This window comes from Ursus arctos, unplaced genomic scaffold, assembly GCF_023065955.2.
Source record: "Ursus arctos isolate Adak ecotype North America unplaced genomic scaffold, UrsArc2.0 scaffold_21, whole genome shotgun sequence".
Taxonomy (NCBI): domain Eukaryota; kingdom Metazoa; phylum Chordata; class Mammalia; order Carnivora; family Ursidae; genus Ursus; species Ursus arctos.
Genome location: NW_026622886.1, coordinates 50,305,550 through 50,328,107, shown reverse-complemented (window position 1 = coordinate 50,328,107; position 22,558 = coordinate 50,305,550). Strand labels below are relative to the sequence as shown.

The 22,558-nt window shown below is 48.6% G+C and overlaps 1 protein-coding gene across 4 annotated transcripts; it reads left to right on the top strand.

Moving 5' to 3' along the window:
* The first annotated feature begins 1,002 nt into the window (after nt 1-1,002).
* On the top strand, nt 1,003-22,554 carry DGKA (diacylglycerol kinase alpha). 4 transcript variants are annotated; one of them, XM_026500311.4, is made up of 24 exons: nt 1,003-1,203; nt 6,581-6,722; nt 7,156-7,229; nt 7,557-7,686; nt 7,957-8,031; nt 8,497-8,546; nt 8,909-8,983; nt 9,172-9,291; nt 9,406-9,520; nt 10,228-10,316; nt 10,446-10,565; nt 10,763-10,861; nt 11,068-11,151; nt 11,354-11,427; nt 11,587-11,661; nt 12,075-12,160; nt 12,252-12,341; nt 20,179-20,339; nt 20,590-20,654; nt 20,896-20,986; nt 21,268-21,466; nt 21,572-21,692; nt 21,887-21,947; nt 22,222-22,554. In XM_026500311.4, exons 2-24 carry the CDS (start codon nt 6,659-6,661, stop codon nt 22,303-22,305), a joined length of 2,202 nt encoding a protein of 733 aa, XP_026356096.1. In that variant the 5' UTR covers nt 1,003-1,203; nt 6,581-6,658; the 3' UTR covers nt 22,306-22,554. The 4 variants fall into 4 exon arrangements, with proteins under 4 accessions (XP_026356096.1, XP_026356098.2, XP_044240666.1 ...); XM_026500313.4 differs by lacking the exon at nt 1,003-1,203 and adding an exon at nt 1,918-2,034; XM_048218006.2 differs by lacking the exon at nt 1,003-1,203 and adding an exon at nt 6,045-6,161.
* The last annotated feature ends 4 nt before the right edge of the window (nt 22,555-22,558 follow it).

Here is a 22,558-nt window from a genome sequence, read left to right as displayed (position 1 = left end):
CACACACACACACACACACACACCAAGCCACTCTTTGGTACAGTCCTTAAGCTGGGCTGTGTCTTTGGCCGTCTACAGAACTCAGCACAGGACCTGGTGCATAATGGGCCTTCAAAAGTGCTTATGATTCCTTATGACCAAAGAGGTTATATAGGAGGGAGAAATAGAGGTGCCTGACTGGCTCAGTGGGTAGAGCATGCGACTTGATATGGGTGTTGTGGGTTGAAGCCCCATGTTGGGAGTGGAGGTTACTTTAAAATAATAATTAAAAAAAAAAAAAAAAGAAGGGGAGGAAAAGGATAGGGAGTAACAGGGCCCTTATCTTTTTTTTTCTTAAGATTTTATTTATTTATTTGACAGACAGCAGGAGAGCACAAGCAGGGGGAGTGGCAGAGGGAGAGGGAGAAGCAGGCTCCCTCTGAGCAGGTAGCCCAATGTGGGGCTCCATCCCTGTCCTGGGATCTTGACCTGAGCAAGAGGCAGTTGCTTAACCGACTGAGGCACCCAGGCGTCTCAGGGCCATTGTCTTTTTGAGACTGGGAGACAGGAGTAGAGAGACAGACCTTCTCCATCCCCTGCCTCCCTCAGATCTCCAGTTCAGGTGCAACAATACTTCCAAGCCCTATTACTCGGCGGCTACATTTCTGATAAAAATGGAGTTTTTCCAAGCCTGTAGGGAAACATTCAAGGACTGCTTAGATCCCTCTGTTTCCACTAGAGGGCCTCATGTATTCATTCCTTCTCTCCAACCCCCACCAGAAGTATGCATATACTCTGTGTGTGTGTGTGTGTGTGTGTGTGTGTGTGTGTGTGTGTGCGCGCGCATATACACAACATACACACATCACACAGTTCAGCCTTCCAGTCAGAGCTCTCCCCTCCTGCTCTCTTCTACCACCGGGTGTAAGAGGGAAGATTCCAGGAACTCAAGCCCTGTTACTGTGCCCTATTTCAATGAGGGGTAGGAGGGGGTTAGCCTGGGTTGGGGCGGGGCCAGGGAGCAGGATGCCTGGGTCCCCAGTTCCTACCAGTAAGTCCTAGGCCTCTATCTCCCTTGTACTCACTGCCAGCCTCACCGTCATCTATGCTGCCCCAAGAGCCTTAACAACTTCAGAACAGATTCCAGACGGGAGGACCTGAAAGGATCTTCTCTCACTCCTACTTTTGGCCAGGGCCTTTTATAGCACGTGCCAAGGCCAGCAGGTAAAGTGGGAGGGTTAGGGCATGGAGAAAGAGTGGACGCAGACCAGAGCGCTCTTTGCACCTGAACAACACCTGAATTAAGGGAAGGCCCTGGATCTTGAGAGAAGGAGGTGTACTTACATTGGGGAAAACAAGTCTGAGCCATCTGAGGTTTGGGTTTTAGGGAGGTGAGAAACCTAGACACAAAGGTGGGCCTCAAATAGTGTTAAGCACTGTGATGCCCGTGGGAGGAGGGAGGCATTTGTATCCCAGGATGTAGACTCTGGGACTCTGGGCTTGCTGCGGTGGAAACTTCTGAGTATGAATTCGCTCAATGATGGATGGAAAGGAGTTGGGAAGGGAAGTCCCTGGATGGCAGCAACGAGGAGAGGGTCAGACGTTGCCTGGGTGGGCCCCTGCCAAGCTGTGCCATCAGCGGCCCCGCCCTCTATCTTGACCTCCCAGGGTTGGGAAGAGGGGAGAGGCTGTGAGTGATTAGAAAGAAGGGAAGATGGATAGAAATCGAGCTGTCCCGAGGCGGGGAGAAGAGGAGAAACGCAGGATGTGGAGAAAGTGGCACAGACCAGAGCCCCGGAGATACCGGGGAGGTGGGGGGCTCAGGCTTGGTGACCTGGCAACAGGGGGCCTCTCCAGACTGGCGTTCCCCGGAGTCGGGGGCGCGGGCATTGGGCGCGGGCGGGCCGGCCGGGGCGGGGGGCGGGCAGCTGTGTCGTCAGGAACGGGGCGGCCTCGCGGCGGCCGCGCCTGCCTGCTCCGTCCCCTCCAGCCCCGCTCGGGCTCCAGCTCCCGCGCCGGCGCTTCAGCTCCCACCGCGCGCCCTCCGCAGGCAAGGTAGAGACCCCGCGAGCCCCCCGCGCCTGCCGCCCTCCCACCCCGGGCAGGAGGGGGCGGGCGCCTCGGGAGGGGCCGCCGCCGGGCTGGGGTAGGGCTGCTGGGCGGAGAAGGAGGAAGCCCACAGCTGGAGCGGGTAGCTAGAAGGGTGTGCGCCAGGACGCGGGGGACAGCGGGAGAGCGGGGCCAGAACTCGGTACGCAGCGTCTCCCGCAGACCTTCCCCTCCATCCCCCCTGTCTCGCGGAGGATGGTGAAGCTCGGCTCCTAGGGGCCCGAGTCAAGCGAAGTCCGTTTGGGAACCTCCACAGCGCGGCACGGGTGCTGGAGGGTTCTTGTTTGGCCTCCTGGTCCCCGGCTTCCCACCCCTACCCTTTCCACACCTGTCACCGGGAAGTTTCTGAAACTACCTGGGGCTGAATCCCACTTTTCACCTCTAAATGGGGGAAATGAGCTTTACCGAGGAAGAAATGTGACTACTACTGGGCATCTCCGCAGCCTCAGAACGTATGAGCCCACATTCCCCAACCATGCCAACGTCGTAACTTCCTCCTATACTACACACCGACACACACACCCCACCCCTTGCTCAGGCAGCATTGCCATCTGCAGTGTTTTTGGAGGCTTAGGGAATTCTGACACTTCAAGGCAAACGATTCCGTCCCAGTCCCCCGTCCCCCGGGGCCACTGACCAGCAGCAGGGATGGGCAGGAAAGAATAGACACCCCCACCCCCACCCCCGTCCTGGGAAAGAGGAGGAGGATGCAGGCCCTGGTGTAGTTAAGGGATTCAGAAGTCCAGGTAATCAGGCCTGGGCTTGCCTCTTGGGTTTCTTGCTGGGTCAGCCTGAATGTTCCGGGGGCATAGCCGATTCTTGACTAATGGTAAATTTATATTGACTTGAAATGGGAGTGATGGATGTTGAAGTGAAAAAGGAAACTTTAAATGCTTGCACTGGCCTTGGAAATCATATTCATCTCTTGGTTACCAGCAATTTTCGTATTTACTATTTAAAATAAGCTCTAGAAAACAGAGGCACTATGATTTAATAGAATGGACTAAGGACAGGATGTCTAGAGTCTGGGTATGACCCTGAGATTGTGGCTGTCCATCTGGGCCTCAGTTTCCTCCTCTGTAACATGTGAGAGTTGGTACCTCTCAGCTCTGAGGATGTTCTAGGATTTTCTGCCTCCAAGTCAACTTCTTACTTTCTCACCCCAAGTTGGTAGGGGCGGGCAGGGTAGCCAGAGGAGGGAAAGGAAGAATGAGTCACAGATAGCTGGCAGGCTGGCAGCAGACCCCACCCTCCCAACCCTGGCATTCGCCTAGACTAGCCCAGGTTATAGCCTCAGGGCTGGGATGGAGCACGGAGGACAAAATTGGACTTGTTACGGTTCGTTAGGGTGCAGGATCCTATAATTCATCGCCTTTCAGCAAAAGGGGCAGCCAAACTTTTGGTGAGAGAAGTCAGGAGGACAACTGAAAATATCCCAGGAGCTCTTATGTCCAAGGTCCCAGCCCAGCAGTGTCCTTGGACCTTGACAGTCTAGTTTCTAACCACCTCCTCACCCTCCCAAACGCAAAGTGCGGTATCCCAAAACTACATGTCTGTGCCTGAGATGACACAAGGGGGAAAGTGTATGACTGGGCTTCACTGCTGTTGGGAGTCCCTAGGACTGATGCCTTCCTGGCACCATTCTTCCTAATCTCCGGATGTGTTTCTCTATGTACCACCCTCGCATAACAACAACAACAGCTAACATTTACTGAGTTCTTCCTCTGTGCCGTACAACTGCTTCCTCTGTGCCTTACAATTGCTAAGTATATTGCATGTATTATCTTACTTAATCTTCATGCTGTGACTGATTTCTCTAGGTACCCATTTTACCAATGAGGAAGCGGGTTCAGGAAGATGAAATAACTCACCCAAGAGCTAGGATTCTAATCCACGCCTGTCTTATTCAAAAGTCCATTCTCTTAACCTCTACTATAAATTACATGCAAGATCTGGTGGACTAGGAGGGGTTGTTGTGAAAAGAGAGATGTGTCCTCTCTCCTGTTCATCATCCCTCCTTTGCTCTCTCCTTGTCACTTTCTCTCTCAGATTTCCTTTCCTAGAACCTTGGAGCCATCTAAGAATCCCCAGGGGTAATCAGAGAGGCTAATTAAGCCATACGGGCCCAATTAGCCCTAAGACTATTATGTATTCATTAGTCTGTTGGCAGTAGAAGCTGGATTATAGTCATTGAAAAGAGCCAGATGGGTGGAGTCCTTTCTCCAGAATATCAATGTCCCAGGATCCCCTGCTTAGTGTTCCCAGAAAGGGCCCAGAAGAGGAATGGTATACCACATAGACATGGACAGCAGAGGTGTCCCAAGGGCAGAGGCAGCAGGGAAGATTCTTGCACCATCAGAAAGGAAATTCTTGTAGGCCCTAACTGCCTCCTTGAGCCTTACCCAATAAACCCTAAATAAGTGGGCAAAGAGGAGGCAGAAGCCCCAGAAAGAGTGCCACAGTAAGTGCTTTTTAGCAAAATTCATTCATTCAACAAATATCTGTTTAGCACCTCCGATATGTGTTCCAAATTGTTTCCTATTCCCCTGTCAGGATGGATACCGTGGCATCCTATTTAACCATATTTGGACTAATATCTTCCAACCTGTGCTCCCTAACTTTGCACAACGATTTGTACAAACAATATGGAGCCCCTAAAAGACGCTGGGCACTGTTTTAGGTATTGGGGATATAGTGGTGAACAATACTGACAAGTTCCGGCCCTTGTGGAACTTACATTTTGGTAGGAGAAGACAAACATAAACAAAGAAGCAAGTAAATTAGCAAGGTAATTTCCACTGGCAATAAGTTCTATGAAGGAAATGAAGGAGGGTGCTGGGCTACTTTAGGAGGGAAGGATCAGGGAAGGTCTTGAAGGAGCTAACGCTTCAGCCGAGGGAAGAAAGCAGCTCTGTCAAGAGTGGGGAAGGGTGTTCTAGGCAGAGAGAACAGTAAGTGTCATGGCCCTGAGCAGGGGAGAACTTGGCTTGAGGAACAGAAAGGAGGGCAGGGAGATTATTAGAAGGCAGTCTGTGTAGGAGAGAGTGCAGCAAGAGGAGGGCAGAGACAGGCAGGGGCCCCATCACGTGGTTCTTGGGGTAGAGCTTTGACTCCTCCACTTATCACCTGCCTTGGGAAGTCCCAGCCTCTTCGAACTCCAGTTTCTTCATGTGAAGAATGGCTCTACCAGGAATTTCTTCTCTCATATGATTTAATTGTGATTGTTCGTACAATAATAGCTACCGTTTCTTGTAGGCCTTCTATATGCAGGTGTCATACTGGGTACTTTTCCCGCGTTATTTGACTTAATCTTCATAACTGTGGCAGATAGGTATCATTCTTCCCATTTTGCAGATGTAATTTGTCCCAGTCACACAGCGGTATCAGAGCTAAGAACGGAACCCAGATATGACTAACTCTAGTTTTTTTGGACTCCTAAACGCTCCGTACTATACTAACGTAAGATATTACTGCTATTGCTGTTATTGAATCTTCTTCGAGTCAAGTTGCCCTCTGCGGTGTGGCCCCAGGGCCAGGAGGCACCGAGATCCACGTGATGGCTCCTCCTCGGTCCCTGGATCCCATAGCCGCAAGTTAGGACTCCCTGAACCCTGCTAACCTAGCTGGGTGCAAGGAAAACCCCGCATCTGAGACTCCTGCACTCAGCGCAACCCTCCTACAACTGCGAAGCCAGGCAGATGCTCTGAGCCTTCTTCCCCTACCTCCTCGCAATCTCGCGCGCCTGGGTCCCCGCCCTTCCCCAGTGGAGCTCTGAAGGGCACAGGCGAGGCGGGGCCCGGGGCTGGGGACCTGGCCAGAGCTGGTTCTGTGTCGCGCGTCAGAAGCGCGCTAGAGGTCGTTGAGGGGCGTGGGTGGTTCGGGAAGTGGGTGGCTGAGCGGGGCTGGGGACCGAGGCTGGAGGCGGAGCGAGATGGGGTCGTGGCCGGGGAGGCGTGCCTCAACCGCAGTGAGAACCACCCGAAGGGGCCGAAGGGCCAGGACTGCGGGATCCGAGATGGGAGAGAGCGCGGGCTCGGGAGAGACTGCAGAGACTGGGGGTGGAGGGAGAAAAGGTAGAAACAGGCGAGGGACACACCCACAGAGACACTTAAAGACTGGTAAAGCGGGTGGGAAGGGAGGAGGAGGGGGTGAGGGGTGGGGGAGAGGGATCGGGGGTGAGGGAGTGAGGAGGGGGAGAGTCAGAACGGGATCGAGACAGATTGGGGGAGAAATCAGAGAGCCGGAGAAGGATCCAGAAATGGAGGGGAGAGAGTCAGACATGAGTCAGAGAAACAGAGACAGAGGACAGACTCGGTTAAGGAGAGACAGACATAGGGGAGAAGTATAGGGGGAAAGGAAGAGACTTGGGAGGGACTCAGAGAAGAGGAAAGAACAGAAATAATAATGGGAGTGGAGAATCAACGGAGCAGACAGAAGCAAAGAGGCAGACAGCTGGCTCTTCCCGCTACATAATTGTCTCATCTCCCTCCAGACCTACCGTTGGAAGCAGAGGTGCAGACGCGAGTACTATCAAGCTGCCTTTGTGGTCTTCCTTAAGAAAAAAAGAAAGATGGCCAAGGAGAGGGGCCTAATAAGCCCCAATGATTTTGCCCAGCTGCAAAAGTACATGGAATGTAAGTCTTCCTCTCCATCCTGAAGTTTGGGAGAAATTACCCCAGAGAACCTCTGCTCCTCATCCCCCTGCCCCTGGGTTCCCCAGTGGCCTTAAGCCAGTTGGTTCCTGAGATATGCCTATGGAGGAGAGGGAGGAGAGGGAGATGGGGAGATGGCTGTGGTCTCGGCTTTCCACCCACCTTCTCTGAATGAACCTCGACTGCCTGTTCCAAGTCTCAGAGAAGAGATGTGAACCGAGGTACCACTCTGGAGCATCTGAAATGTTATTCTCTCGATATTTCTCTCTGCATGTCTGTGTTTCTTCCTGGCATTTCTTCTTTCTTCATCTCACTTGAATCTTTTTTCCTGTTGGATGTCTGGGTAGGACTCCATCGGAGGGCTGGGAGAGCCAAACCAGACTAATGCTCTTCCTTCATCCTCTTCACACCCTAGACTCCACCAACAAGGTCAGCGATGTCCTAAAGCTCTTTGAGGATGGTGAAATGGCTGAATATCTCCAAGGAGATGTGAGTGGCAGCTCGGAGATCCTCTCCTTGACCAACTCCTCCCATCTTTGATTTTGCTACTCCGCTGGGATCCCCAACTTCCAGGGATTATTCTGGGCCCACCCCTTTCTGTTCTCCCTCTAGATACCCCAGTGTCCATTGTTACCACAGCTATTGCTATAGGACAAAGCAAGAAATTCTAATTGAGGACTCAGCCTTGAGAAGAAACCATAGTCTGCCTTGGATGCTTCTTAGCTCTACACTTGTTGTCTCTGTCCTACTCCTAATTCTTCAGTCCCCACCTCCCATCCTGCACACTCCCTAGGGTAATGCTTGCTCTCATCATAGGCCATTGGGTACGAGGGATTCCAGCAATTTTTGAAAATCTATCTGGAAGCAGATAACGTTCCCAATCACCTAAGCCTGGCACTGTTTCAATCCTTCAAGATGGGTCACTTAGAAGACACTGTGAAAAATGGTATGGTTATGAAGGTGGGACTGGGCTGGACTTCCAGAAGAAAAGTCAAAGTAGTATGGGTTTGGGGGTGAGAGTTGAATTGAGTTACATGATGGAGGCAGGGTTGGGGAAGAGAGGTGGAGGATGGCCATGCTGGTCTAGGAGCTAGAGGGAGGAAAGTTAAAGGGAAGAGTTGGAACAAAGGAAAAGAGAAGAGCCATAGTGGAGACACGATGACTCTCAGATCTGCTATGGAGACAACCTCAGATCTGCTGTCATTTCTGTAACCAGATGTGGTGTATCTCAGTGATGTCTCCTGCTACTTTTCCCTTCTGGAGGGTGGCCGGCCAGAAGACAAGCTAGAATGTGAGTTCCATCCTGGACTGGGAGAGGGGAAGAGAGGAGAGGGGAGGGGAGGGGGTATTCCCCAGCCTTCCTTCCCTCATTTTTTCAGGATTCCTAAAGGCTGACAGGGCCAGACAAAGGTGGGGCCAGAGAATGGGCCCATTGCCTCTGTTCCCCTACACTCTTTATACCTAATGCCATTCACCATAGTCACCCCAGTTCCCGTGTCCTGTACATTTTCATGTGGGTGGCCTGGGTTTTTCTTGGGTTGTGGGACGTGTATTCTGTCTCCCCTATTAGAGTCACAAAGGGTGGAATCCAGGCCTGTCTCCCCTCCCTTTTTGTCTCCTCTCTCAGTCCCAGCACCAGCCTCTGGCTCTTCATCTAAAAGATGTCTCCCATCTCTTTATTTCCCCTGTATTCTGTTATGAATTTGGGGGGTATCCCTCAGAAACTGACCCTGGCCCCCCCTAAAACACCCTACAGTCACCTTCAAGCTGTACGACACGGACAGAAATGGGATCCTGGACAGCTCAGTGAGTTGGGGGACCTGTATGCTGGCCAAGGGAGTATGTGTCCATTTGTCTGTACCCTCCTGTCCCAACTCTTCCAGGATCTTAAGAAGCAGAGGAGGCTAGAGGGAGAAGCCAAGTCCTCCAGTACTAAATTTGGGAGTGGGTCCCCAGCTCTTGGCTCCTAAGAGAGGAGGCTAGAGACATGGATTGGGGGCTGCCTTGCACACATACCACGCACAGAGACACTCATTTACTTGGCAGTGACACCTGAGAATGAGAGGTGGCCCTCGGGGTGGAACCCAGGAACCCTGATTTCTAGAGGAGAGTTTGAATGGTGGTAGTGAGGTGGGATATGGCTGTGGCTCTTACCTCTTGGCCCCCAGGAAGTGGACAGAATCATCATACAGATGATGCGAGTGGCTGAATACCTGGATTGGGATGTGTCTGAGCTGAGGCCGGTAAGGCAGTTTTTCCTTCGTGGCCCTCCTTTGGCCTTCTCCCTGGTGAGTCCTGCAACTACCCTATCCCGTTTCTGACAGGCAGCCGGTTCCCTTGGCAAGGATGGCTGGGCTCGGTGTCCTAGGGGGCAGAGGTGTCCGATCTGAGGGGCCTCTCACACCAAAAGTCCCCTCCATTCCCTGCTCAGATTCTCCAGGAGATGATGAAAGAGATTGACTATGATGGCAGTGGCTCCGTCTCCCTCGCTGAGTGGCTGCGGGCTGGGGCGACCACCGTGCCGCTGCTAGTGCTGCTGGGTCTGGAGATGGTGAGTAGGAGAGACTTGTGGAGATGGGGTAAGATAGTTGCCTGGGGTTGTGTGTGCCAGAGGCTGGCGCTGTAAGGGCTTAGGCCCTCCCTAGCATCTGCTGTGTCCTCCCAGACTCTGAAGGACAATGGGCAGCACCTGTGGAGACCCAAGAGGTTCCCCCGACCGGTCTACTGCAACCTGTGCGAGTCGAGCATTGGTCTTGGCAAACAGGGGCTGAGCTGTAACCGTGAGTGATGGGGCCTGGGAGTGTAGGGGCAGAAGGGCAGCCCAGCTATCGGCAGGAATATGCTGCTTTGATCTTCGAGAGATCTGGGTTCGAATCCTGGGCTCTGCCATTGACTATTTAGGCGGGAAAGCCACACAACTTTCTCTTCCTTTCTTTCTTTCTTGAAGTCTAGTTGACCCATGGTGTTACATTAGTTTCAGGTGTGTGACATTGCCACATGACTTCTTTAAGCCTCGATATAAAACGAGGTTTCAAAAATAAATAAAAATAAATAAAAAATAAAAATAAATGAGGTTTTTCTCAACTGAAAATGAGGTAACTGTGAGCATTAAATAAGTGGATGCAGGGAAAGCACTTCTCATGGTGCATGTTCATACTATTAAGTCTGCAATAAAAATTAGCTGCTATTATTATTGTTATTGCTATTGTTAAATCTAGGCCTCCTTTGCATCTTCCAGCTGAGTTCCTGGCATTTAGAAGGAGTGGGGATAGGCATTTGGTAGCAATTGCTCTTTCACGGGAAGAGCGAGCAAAAGGCACAGGTCTCGGAGGTGAGCCCCCACCTCAAACTTTAATTCTCTACCACACTGTCACAGCAAGGGCTTGTATGTCTTGTTTAAGTGAATGATCCTGCCTCACACCCAGGTAAAGAGGAAATAGGGGGAGGGGCTGTAACTGAGTCTCTGACCTTCTTCCTTCTCGCCCAGTCTGTAAGTACGTCGTTCACGACCAGTGTGCCATGAAGGCCTTGCCTTGTGAGGTCAGCACGTACGCCAAGTCTCGGAAGGACATCGGTGTGAGTGATCCCACGTCCGCCCCAAACCACCCACATCCCGGCCCTGGCCTTTGGCCCGTTGCTGCCCTCAGCCCTTCCCCAAGTCCCTGCTCAGACCCTTTCAGACAAGGGATTGCCTTTCTCCCCAAGATCCAATCGCATGTGTGGGTGAGAGGAGGCTGTGAGTCCGGCCGCTGCGACCGCTGTCAGAAGAAGATCCGCATTTACCACAGTCTCGTTGGACTGCATTGTGTGTGGTGCCACCTAGAGGTCAGTTTGGGAGCTCACCAGCCTCTGCCTCGGATCTCGTCCCTAAACTGCCCTCTGCACTGGTCTCCCCGACTGCATCTCCCTCACAGCCACAGTTGCCCTTGCTCCTAAGGGCTCTCTTTCCAGTACTAGACCCTCAGAGTTGAGAGGTGAGGAGGTCTCCTCCATAATGTCTGTATGCCCACCTTGTCTTTCAGATTCATGATGACTGCCTACAAGCCATGGGTCATGAATGTGACTGTGGGCTGCTCCGGGATCATATCCTGCCTCCATCTTCCATCTATCCCAGTGTCCTGGTGAGACCCTTGGGCAGTGGCTCAGAGAAGACAGGAGGAGTGCTTCCCTGATTTAAATGCACACACACACACACACACACACACACACACGCACCATGCCATTTATAGCAGAGAGCCTATAATTTTAGGATTCAATCAGGCCCTTATCTGTTTAGGGATTCACATACAATCCAGTTTTCCTTCCCTTTGCTTCCCTCCCTTTCTAGGCCTCTGGACAGGAGCGTAAAATTAGCAAAACAAGCCAGAAGACCGTGGATGACTTAAATTTGAGCACCTTTGAGGCTCTGCGGGTACATGAAGGGAGTGGGTTTTTCTTGACTGGAGCCCTCAGAGGAGGGAATGAAGTGGGAAAAGTGGGGGATGGCGCCTGTTCGCTAGAAGCCCCACTGTGGTTGGGGAGGGGGAAAGCACCTTGGGGGCAGGCCAGCCTTCTGCCACTGTCTTTGAAAAAAATCCCGTTTTCCTTATCCTTGTTTATTTTCCAAAATGCAGATTGACCCTGTTTCTAACACCCACCCACTTCTGGTCTTTGTCAACCCTAAGAGTGGCGGGAAGCAGGGGGAGAGGTGAGAAGAGATATACTGGGTCTTCTAAGATGAAGAAGGAGGACCGATGAGGTTGGGAATCTGTGTGTATGGAGGGGACATACCTTGAGGAGGACATCAAGAGGGTGGAGTACAGATTGTCCATCGCCTACCATAAACTCTCCTTTTCCCCTAATACAGAGTGCTTTGGAAATTCCAGTATCTACTAAATCCTCGACAGGTATTCAACCTCCTAAAGGATGGTCCTGAGCCAGGGTGAGTACAGGTTAGGGGCTGTATCACAGTGTTTGTATGGGTCTGCCTGTGTGTGTTGGGGGAGAGCAGAAAATAATACATGTTGGGAGGACAGGGCTAGGGGACCCCAAGGAAGCAGAATTCAGAATGCTGCTTTTACTAGGGTCACTAGTAAAATCCCCATACCCCTGAGTTCTGTGGTTCATCTTTGTTCTGCTCTCAAAACATAAAGACACCAGTTTCTCCCTAACCACTGAGGAGTGGCTGTAACTTTCCCCATTGTACTTTTTCTCTGACCTTAACAGAAACAAGTCTTTTGACAAAGGGAAAGGGGGTCATAAGGAATGAGAGATAAGAAGTAATCTGCCTGTCCAAGAGTTGGTAGACACAATCCTATTGTCCTTCCTCATCTTCTCTCTTCCCTTTTATCGCAGGCTCAGATTCTTCAGGGATGTTCCCGGTTGCCGGATTTTGGTGTGCGGTGGAGATGGCACAGTAGGCTGGATTCTAGAGACCATAGGTCAGTACTGGGAGAGGCTCTGGGAAGGGCACTGGGGCATTGGCGTCCTAAAGCTAACTCCCTCCATCCTTCTCCTGACCTGCCTCCCTAGACAAAGCCAGCTTGCCTGTTGTGCCTCCTGTTGCTGTGTTGCCCCTGGGCACTGGAAATGATCTGGCTCGTTGCCTAAGATGGGGAGGAGGTAAGTGGTTAGAAATTGTTTTCCTGGGACGTAGGGAGAGTTGGGTAGGAAGGGAAAGGCACATAGAGAAGATGTCTAGGCATTGTTATATGAAGAGGGTTGGGGAAGAGAGGCACGGATGGGTGGTTACCAAAGTGGGTTGTCCCCAAGGAAGAAAGCTTGGGACGAAGCAAAGACCACAGTCTGAATCCAGAAGGGTCAGGATACAGTCCTCTTCCCTGTATACCTAAAAATATCCTTCTGTTTCTCCCAACCAATTCTTAGGGCTCAGAGAATCAAGGAATACGGAGGACAGTGTGGGAATAAGAAAGGTTGTATAAGAGCTAAACCAGATGTTCAGTGATGGAGCTAGCAGGGAGCTCGGACATGATTCATTCAACCATTCAGCTGGTTAATCAGGGGTCATTCATTCATTTATAATCATTTCTTCCCAAGTCAATTGCAACAGTCTCTTAAATATATTCTGATTTCTAGACTCTTTCTAGGGTCCCTTCAAACAGAAAGAGTTCAAGGGGTGGTATTGGTAGATAAAGAGGTAAGGGTGGGGCAGGTTGAGTTTGAGGTATCTTCGTTTGAGGCTGTTGGACTCAGAGACCAGCTCTGAGATCTTGCAGAAGTTATGGAATAGGGGTGCTAAGGAGAGTGAAAGGCATTCTAGGTAGAAGTTGTGTAAGGCCAGAGGAGCCACCAAACAGCAAGGTAGTACAGGAATCAGGGAGTGTGAGTCGTTCATTATGACTGGGACACGCAGTGCAAGGTGGGGAATGGGGAGAGGAAGGACTGAGTTGAACCAGGTCCAGATTATGGAGGGTCATGAATGCTGTGCTGAGTTTTTTTATCCTGCCAGAGTTTGAAAGCAGACTGCCCACAGAAATGATCTGTATTGTTTTGCATTGTTGCCTTGCAGTGTTTTAAATTTTTTAAATCTTGCTTATTTCTGAGAAGTGGGTCATATGTTCTTTAGTTCACCACAGTCTTCTCAGCTCCCCGCTATTCACTCATTCACTTCACCTTTCTAGCCACTGAGGCATTTGAATGTGCAAACCCTGAATCATGGGGAACTCTTGAACTCATGAAAAATGTAACTCAAACTAAAAATAGGTATTATATATATATATATATATATATATATATATATATATATATATATATATGACTGTTTATATATACTATATACAAATTGTGTTTTCTATATATATGTAATAAAAATTGTTGTGTATATAATATATTACTTCAAAATGTAGAAATATCTGTGAGTACATATTATAATCTAAATATGGTATTTAGGGGCACCTGGGTGGCTCAGTCGGTTAAGCATCTGCCTTAGGCTGAGGTCATGATCTCAGGGTCCTGAGATCAAGCCCTGAGTCAGGCTCCCTGCTCAGCGGGGAGTCTGCTTCTTCCTCTCCTTCTCCCTCTGTCCCTTCCCACTGCTCATGCTCTCTCTCTCTCACTCATTCTCTCTCTCAAATAAATAAAATCTTCTTTAAAAAAATAAATCATATATAAACATAGGACCAATTTTTTTTTACCAGTTTTTTTTTTTTTAGATTTATTTATCTGAGAGAGGGCAAGCAGGGGGAGGGACAGAAGGAGAGGGAGAGAGAGGTAGAGATGCAGACTCCCTGCTAAGCACGGAGCCCGCCTCAGGGCTCTGATCCCATTATCCTGAGATCATGACCTGAGCCGAAATCAAGATTCAGATGCTTAAAGGACTGTGCCACCCAGGTGCCCCTGGCCAGTTTTTAAATCTTCCACATCTAACTTTGTGTTTACTTAAAATATTAGGCACTTTGAAATTATGTATTTCACTGTGCGTTCTGCAAATGAGACTCTCAAAGCAGTTTCTGCCAATTCAACCTAAATCATGAAATAATGATAAATAATGGTATAAATGCAACACTAAATTTGTGTTGCTATTGAAAAAAAATCATAAGATTTGAAGAGGAGGAGATGAAAGGAGAACCACAATGGGAGCTCTGTGGAGGATAGATTGGAAGAAGGAGACAGGATAAGAAATTACCTGTAGGGGCACCTGGGTGGCTCAGTCGTTAAGCATCTGCCTTCAGCTCAGGGCGTGATCCTGGCGTTGTGGGATCGAGCCCCACATTGGGCTCCTCCGTGGGAAGCCTGCTTCTTCCTCTCCCACTCCCCCTGCTTGTGTTCCCTCTCTTGCTGGCTGTCTTTCTCTCTCTCTCTCTCTCTCTGTCAAATAAATAAATAAAATCTTTTAAAAAAAAAAAGAAATTACCTGTATTACAACAGTCTGGTCAAAAGACACTGAACACCAAAGCAAGGGCAACGGCAGGGCAGTTTATGTGGTAGAAACCACAATACTTGGTAACTAGTGGCTGGTGGAGGAGGAGGTGAAGACAAGTCTAGCACATTTTCTGGTTTGTGGACTGAGCATATGGGACGCCTTCTAAGGTAGAGCATACAGGAGGGGTTTAAGGAAGACGGACAGAGCATACGGTTTAAGGAAGATGGATTCCGTTTTGGACATGTTAAGTTGAGGTGTCAGTGGAGCACCCAGATGGAAGTGTGTGGTGACTAGTTACAAATAGGTATTATTAGGAAGATGCCTGTTTGAGAGTCATCTGCTCCTAGGAGGTAATTGACATCCTGAGAGCAGGTGGGTTACCCAGGGAAAGAGGTAAAAAGAGAAGATGGACAAGGTTGCAATATTCTAGTAAAACACCCTATTTAACAGTTGAGCAGAGGAAAATGCATTATTAAAGAAGTCTGTGTTCGTGTACTATTCACTATAAGAAATCACCATAAATAGTGGCTTAAAACGACACAAATTTATCGTCTTATAGTTCTGGAGGTCAGAAGTCCAAAATAGGTCCCACTGCGCTAGAATCAAGGTGTTAGCAGGGCTGTGTTTTTTCTAGAGGCTCCAGGAGAGAATTCTCTGCCTTGCGTTTTCCAGTTTCTAGAAGCTGCCTGCATTCCTGGGCTCATGGCTCCGCTTTCAACCCTCAGTGTTATCACTCCAACCTCTGTTTTCATTGTCACATCGCCTTCCGTGACTCTTATTTCTTACCTTCGTCTTTCACTTATAAGTAAGGACCCCTGTGATTATATTGGGCCTGCCCAGATAATCCAGGATAATCTCCCGCATTAAAAATCCTTAATTTAGGGGCAGCTGGCTGGCTCAGTCAGTAGAGATTGATCTCCAGGTCATGAGTTCAAGCCCCATTTGGGTGTCTAGCTTACTATTTAAGAAAAAAAAATCCTTAATTAAATCCCATTAGCGAAGTCTCCTTTGCCATGTAAGGCAACATATTCACAGACTCTGGAGATAAGAATGTGGACATCTGGGGTGCCTGGGTGGCACAGCGGTTAAGTGTCTGCCTTCGGCTCAGGGCGTGATCCCGGCGTTCTGGGATTGAGCCCCACATCAGGCTCCTCCGCTATGAGCCTGCTTCTTCCTCTCCCACTCCCCCTGCTTGTGTTCCCTCTCTCGCTGACTGTCTCTATCTCTGTCGAATAAATAAATAAAATCTTTAAAAAAAAAAGAAAAGAATGTGGACATCTTTGGGGCACCCAGCTGGCTCAGTCGGTAGAGCGTGCAACTCTTGATCTCGGAGTTGTAGGGTTTTGTTTTGTTTTGTTTTTTTAAGATGTTATTTATTTATTTGACAGAGAAAAGCGAGAGAAGGAAAACAAGCAGGGGGAGTGGGAGAGAGAAGCAGGCTTCCCACCGAGCAGGGAGCCTGATGCAGGGCTGGATCCCAAGACCCTGGGATCATGACCTGAGCTGAAGGCAGACACTTAACAACTGAGCCACCCAGTCGCCCCTAAGGGTTGTAGTTTTGAGCCCCACATTGAGTGTAGCAATTACTTAAAAATAAAATCTTAAAAAAAAAAAAAAGACACAGGGGCGCTGGGTGATTCTGTTGATTAAGCATCTGACTCTTGGTTTCGGCTCAGATCATAATCTCCAGGTGGGACGATCTCAGGCTGGGCTCCCCTTTCAGGCTGGGGAGTCTGCTTCCCCTCTCCCTCTGCCCCTTCCCCCTACTTGAGGGCAAAGGTGCATGCATGCTCCCTCTCTCTGAAATAAATAAATCTTAAAAAAAAAAAAAGACTGCAGACATCTTTAGGGGCCATTATTCTGCCTACCACAGATACTAAGAAGGAACGGTCAGAGAGGGTCTGTAACTTAGAGAATGGTATTTTAGAGGCCAAATCAGGAGTTTCAAGAGTTAAGGTGAGAACTAAAGATATACTCTTGGTTTTGGCAGGAATTATTGGCAATCTTTGCCAGAAGAGTTTCAGCAGGGTGGCATGGTGAAAGGCAAATTATAGTGGGGGTGAACCATCAGTGGAATGTGAGGAAGTGGAGACTTACTTTTTTTAATCTTTTTTTTTTCGTGATTACAAAAATAATGTTTACATGTTTGTGGTAAAAAATAATTCAAACATTTCAGATATACATGCCAAAAAAGTTCCCTGTAATCTATTACCTAAAGTTTTGGAATCTATTCCTCCATGTTTTTCTTTCTAGACACATAATAATTTGTACTTAAACAATGAGGTCATCCTATTGATGTTTTTCTTCTTTTTTTAAAACAAAACAGTTCATCTTGGTTATCATTATTTTCAATGCAGTCAGATTTACCTCACTCTTTATTACTGAATAGCATTCCACTGTGTGGATACGTCATAGTTTATTTAACCTGTCCCCTACTGATAGACATTTAGGTACTGGCCAGTGTTTTATTACCAACCATGCTACAGTGAACACCTTGCATGTCTATCTCTGCACACAGATGTGAGAATTTCTCTAGGAGGCATTTCTAGAATTGCTCGCTCAGAGTATGAACATTTTACATTTGGCTAGTTATTTTCTTCTTAAAAGTTATACAAATAAAAAGGGACGCCTGGGTGGCTCAGTCAGTTAAGCATCTGCCATTGGGTCAGGTCATGATCCCAGGGTCCTGGGATCAAGCCCCGCATCAGCCTCCCTGCTCAACGAGAAGTCTGCTTCTCTCTCTCCCTCTGCTGCTCCCCCTGCTTGTGCTCTCTCTCTATCTCTCTCTCTGTCAAATAAATAAAATCTTTTTAAAAATAAATAAAAGTTATACAAATAAAAAATAAATAAAAGTTAAGCAAATAATATATCAGTACATTTTCACTGTAAAAGACTTCACAAACTAAAATGTATAAGTGTTCACGTAGAGGTCTCTTCCCCCTACTCCCCACCAAATTCCATGTCCTTCCCCAGAGATAACCACTGTGTCCTATTTGCATCTGTTTCCCTCTCTTTATACGTACACACACATACACACACAACTTTTATTTATTTATTTTTATTTATTTACTTGAGAGAGAGAGTGAGCGAGAGAGGGAGGAAGAGAGCGAATGCACATGAGCCAGGGGAAGGGAAGAGAAACAGACTCCCTGCTGAGCAGGGAGTCCGATGCAGGACTCAATCCCAGGACTCCGGGATCACAACCCAAGCCAAAGGCAGACGCTTAACCACCCTCTGAGCCACCCAGGCGCCCCCCACACAACTTTTAAACAAACATAAATGGAAACATACTACAGAGATTGTTCTGGGACTTCTTTTTTCATTGAATAATATGTTTCGGAGATCTTTCCATGTTAGTACGTATAGATTACCTTTTATATTCAATAGCTGTACATTATTTCTTGGCCTGGATTTGCCATAATTTATATAACCTTCCCTGGCTGAAGGGCATTTAGATTGTTCAGTTTTTTGCTGCTTTAGAGAGTACCTCAGCAAACATCCTTGTACACACATCTCTGTTCACGCAAACATCCATTTCTGAAGGAGAAATTCCTGAAAGTGGAATTGCTGCATCAAAGTATTGTTTCAAAAAAATTTGATAAGTTGTGATAAAAATTGCCAAATTGCCTTCCAAAAATGAAATACCAATTTATGCTCCAACTAACAGCACATGAGAGTGCTGGTTTACTCATAATCTCAATAACACTTAGTTTTCCCAATTTCTTTATACTTTGTCAATACAATAGGCAACAAAAAGTTAAGTAATTGTTTTAATTTCTAATTTTTTTAATTGTAAGTGATAATGAGCATCTTTTTTTTAAAGATTTTATTTATTTGAGAGAGAGAGCACGAGCAGGGAAAGGGGAAGGGTCAGAGGGAGAGGGAGAAGCAGACTCCCCACTGAGCAGGGAGCCTGATGCAGGGCTTGATCCCAGGACCCTGAGATCATGACCTGAGCCTAAACCAAGAGTCGGCTGAGACACCCAGGCATCCCCAGTACTGAGTGTCTTTAATCTGCATATTGGTCATTTGTATTTCTTCTTCTGTGATTGGCTTATTTGTATTATTTGCCCATTTTCTATTGACTTTTTAGATTTAGTGATTTATAAGCATTTTTTGAATGTTGGGGAAGTTAATCTGTTATATGTGCTGCAGATATTTTTTCCCAGTTTGTAAATTTCTTAGGTGTGTTTATTTATTTAACCATACAGAAGTATTAAATTTTAAAGATTTATTTATTTATTTATTTATTTTTGAGAAAGAGAGAAGGGGGAGGGGCAGAAGGTCGAGGGAGAGAGAGAATCCCAATCAGACTGCCCACTGAGCATGGAGCCTGATATGGGGCTTGACCCCACAACCCTGAGATCATGACCCTAGCCAAAGCCAAGAGTCAGACACTCAACCAACTAAGATACCCAGGTGCCCCCGGAAGTTTTAAATTTTAATATAATTGTATTTGTCAGTCTTTTCCTTTTTTGGCTCCCAGTTTTGTATTATGCTCTAGAACAGCCTTTTCCACTCAAAGACTTTAAAAACATGCACTCCTGTCTTCTGCTAGCTCTAATTCTGCTTCTTCTTTTCCTTTTTTTTTTTTTTTTTTTTTTTTGCATTTAAATTCTCTGACCCATCTTGAATTTATTTTGGTATAAAGAGTGCCTTCTCCATCCAGCACCCTTTATTGGATAATCTTTTCCCCATGTCTTTAAATGCTATCATATACTAAATTCCCATAGATACTTGAGGCTATTGGTAGGTACTCTGTTCCTTACTACTGAACTTTTTATTCTATTTGCTGTGCCAGCGTCACAGGGTTTTGATACCACTGCTTCATACTGTGTTCTCTCTGGTAGATTAGGGAAAGAAAGTGTGTGTGAGAGAGAGGGAGAATCCTTATTCATCACTCATCTTTTTCAGCATTTTGTATTTTCCTGGCTGTTTCCTCTAATCTTTCAGATGAATTTTGGTGTTATTGTTAGATGCATACACATTGGAAACTTCCACTCTCTCTGACAGTTTGGAGAAAAGGGTCAGCAGGGGCTAACCTTAAGACTGCTCCATGGGAGGGGAGCCTGGCTGGTTCAGTCAGTAGAGCATACGACTCTTGGTCTCAGGGTCATGAGTTTGAGCCCCACATTGGACATAGAGCTTACATTTTAAAAGAGAGAGAGAGAGATTCGTCTGTGGGAGCTAGGACCAAGCTTCCTTCCTTCCTTCCTTCGTTCCTTCCTTCCTTTCTTTTTTTAAAGATTGATTGATTGATTGATTGATTTATCAGATAGAGAAAGAGCACAAGCAGGGGGAGAGGCAGGCAGAGGAAGAAGCAGGCTCCCCACTGAGCAGGGAGCCTGATGTGGGACTTGATCCCAGGACCCTGGGATCATGACCTGAACCAAAGGCAGACACTTAACCAGCTGAGCCACCCAGGCATCCCACACCCTGCCCTTCCACTGGTTAGGGCTTGGAGGGTCTGCAGAAGCAAGGCAGAGGATCTTTGGGAATTCATGGGGCTGGGAGCTGAGAAGAGGGCCCTCTGAGACCCATGGCTCAGTTCTAACCTGTCTTCTCCCCCATCCCTAGGATATGAGGGACAGAATTTGGGGAAGATCCTCAAGGATTTAGAGATGAGTAAGGTGGTACATATGGATCGATGGTCCGTGGAGGTGATACCTCAACAAACTGAAGAAAAGAGTGACCCAGTCCCCTTTCAAATCATCAATAACTACTTCTCCATCGGTGTGGTCAGTGAAGTGGGATATGGGGGCTAGGGAGGAAGTCTGGGTTCAGCAGCAAGAAGCTAGAGCTGGTTAGAAAGAGGAGGTAGAGGTTAAGGGAGCTGTGACGCAGGGAAAACGGGGGTGGGGTACAGTGGCGTGAGTTGCAAGAAAAGAACACGGGACATACTGCTGCCGAATGGGGGAGTTAAAGAGAGAGTATTCTGTGCTGGGAGAGGAGGCAGGCCTCTGATCCTACATGCCCTGAACTCCCCAGGATGCCTCTATTGCTCACCGATTCCACATCATGCGAGAGAAATATCCTGAGAAATTCAACAGCAGGTGAGGGAAAGGGGGCTGGGGGTGGACATACACAGTGGCAGGGACCAGGTTGTGGCCCAGTTTGACTCAGAGCACGTGGACGGGCAGTGGCATCTCTGAGAAGCCCCTCAACCAAAGCCGTCCTCTTCCCTAAAGGATCGGAGTCAGGAGGTTGATGTCCTTCCCTGTCACTTAGCCCTTCTCTGCCAGCACTGTGTAACTTGTCCCCTCCCTCTTGGGCCTTACGTTGGGGCTGACGCAGAATGAAGAACAAGCTGTGGTACTTCGAATTCGCCACTTCTGAATCCATCTTCTCAACGTGCAAAAAGCTGGAGGAGTCTTTGACAGTCGAGGTGGGTGTGATGAGACCCAGCCCTACATGCCTTTCACTTTCTTCTGTCGTGGTCTCTCCCTCCACAGGTGCCCTCAGGAACTTCCCCTATCCTTGAACCTATACTTTGACCTCCCAGCTCTCCAATCCCAATTTCCCAGGTTCTCAACACACTGGTCCCTATTTTCTGCCATCCTTTGCAAACCCCCAACTCCTGGCCTTCCCAGTTTGTCCTCTGGTGGAGGGAGGGGTCGCATCCATGGTTATGCCAGGAGGTGAGGCTTTGTGCTCTCCTCTTCTCAGATCTGTGGGAAACCACTGGATCTGAGCAACCTGTCCCTAGAAGGCATCGCAGTGCTGAACATCCCTAGCATGCATGGTGGTTCCAACCTCTGGGGTGATACCAAGAGACCTCATGGAGATACCCATGGGATCAACCAGGCCTTAGGCGCTGCGGCTAAAGTCATCACTGACCCGGATATCCTGAAAACCTGTGTACCAGGTAAGCAGCCTTGGGAGCTGGGTGGGCAGGACCAAGGGCAAGGCGTGGCTCCCTTTGGAGGCACCCCACTCCTGCAAAACCTCTCTCCTTACTTCCCACCCCCAGACCTAAGTGACAAGCGGCTGGAAGTAGTCGGGCTGGAGGGTGCAATTGAGATGGGCCAGATTTATACCAAGCTCAAGAATGCTGGACATCGGCTGGCCAAGTGCTCTGAAATCACCTTCCAGTAAGGAAAACTCTGGCCGGGGGCTCTGAGGGAAGTAGTAGGGCCAGGAGAGCAGACGGGTCATGGGATGGTGGGGGGGAGCTGTACTAGGAGATCTTCCTCGGTAACAAAGGGTCTCAAAACCAAGCTAAGAAACAGAGTTTTGGTATTCAGTTGGTAAAGAATTTCCACCTATCTGCCTTGGCCGCCCACAGCACCACAAAAACCCTCCCCATGCAAATCGATGGAGAACCTTGGATGCAGACGCCCTGTACAGTGAGTATTGCTTATACCTGCCCAAAACTGAACCCTCAGGCTTCATGGATCCTAAACCTCCATTCCACAGCTTCCTTACTCCATCCCAATGTCTCAGGTTCCCCTGTGCACCATTCCTCCCAAATCGTGATTTCTTAGCCCCTGGCCTTCCTGCCGTGGCCTCTCTAGGACCCTGGCGACTCCCCCTCACCCCACAGATTTTCCCTCAAATCTCTACTGCTCCAGTCCCAAGGGAACCAGGTCCTGCCTCTGAACATGCCCCCTTCCCTTCCAGATCAAGATCACCCACAAGAACCAGATGCCCATGCTTGTGGGCCCACCCCCTCGCTCCTCCAATTTCTTTGGCTTCTTATGCTGAGGGGGACACCTCAGCCTCCAAGCCAGCCTTGAACCCACCTCTTCATCCCTGGACTCTACTCTTAGGCTCTGTACATTGCTGCCACACCCTCCTGCCAGCTCAGGGGAGTGTTCCTTCACCCTCACAGTATTTATTATCCTGCACCGCCTCCACGATTCCCCATGCACACGTGCGTGTGCACGCGCGCACACACACACACACACACATATTGAAAGTGCCTCATCTGAATAAAATGGCGTTTTCCCCCCACTGG

Bases quoted from the DNA above. Each gene is read 5' to 3' on its own strand.
- DGKA (XM_026500311.4), top strand. From the start codon at position 6,659: ATGGCCAAGGAGAGGGGCCTAATAAGCCCCAATGATTTTGCCCAGCTG. The intron at 11,662-12,074 runs GTGAGTACAGGT...CTTTTATCGCAG, and splicing joins AAGGATGGTCCTGAGCCAGG to GCTCAGATTCTTCAGGGATG. The intron at 20,655-20,895 runs GTGAGGGAAAGG...GGGCTGACGCAG, and splicing joins CCTGAGAAATTCAACAGCAG to AATGAAGAACAAGCTGTGGT.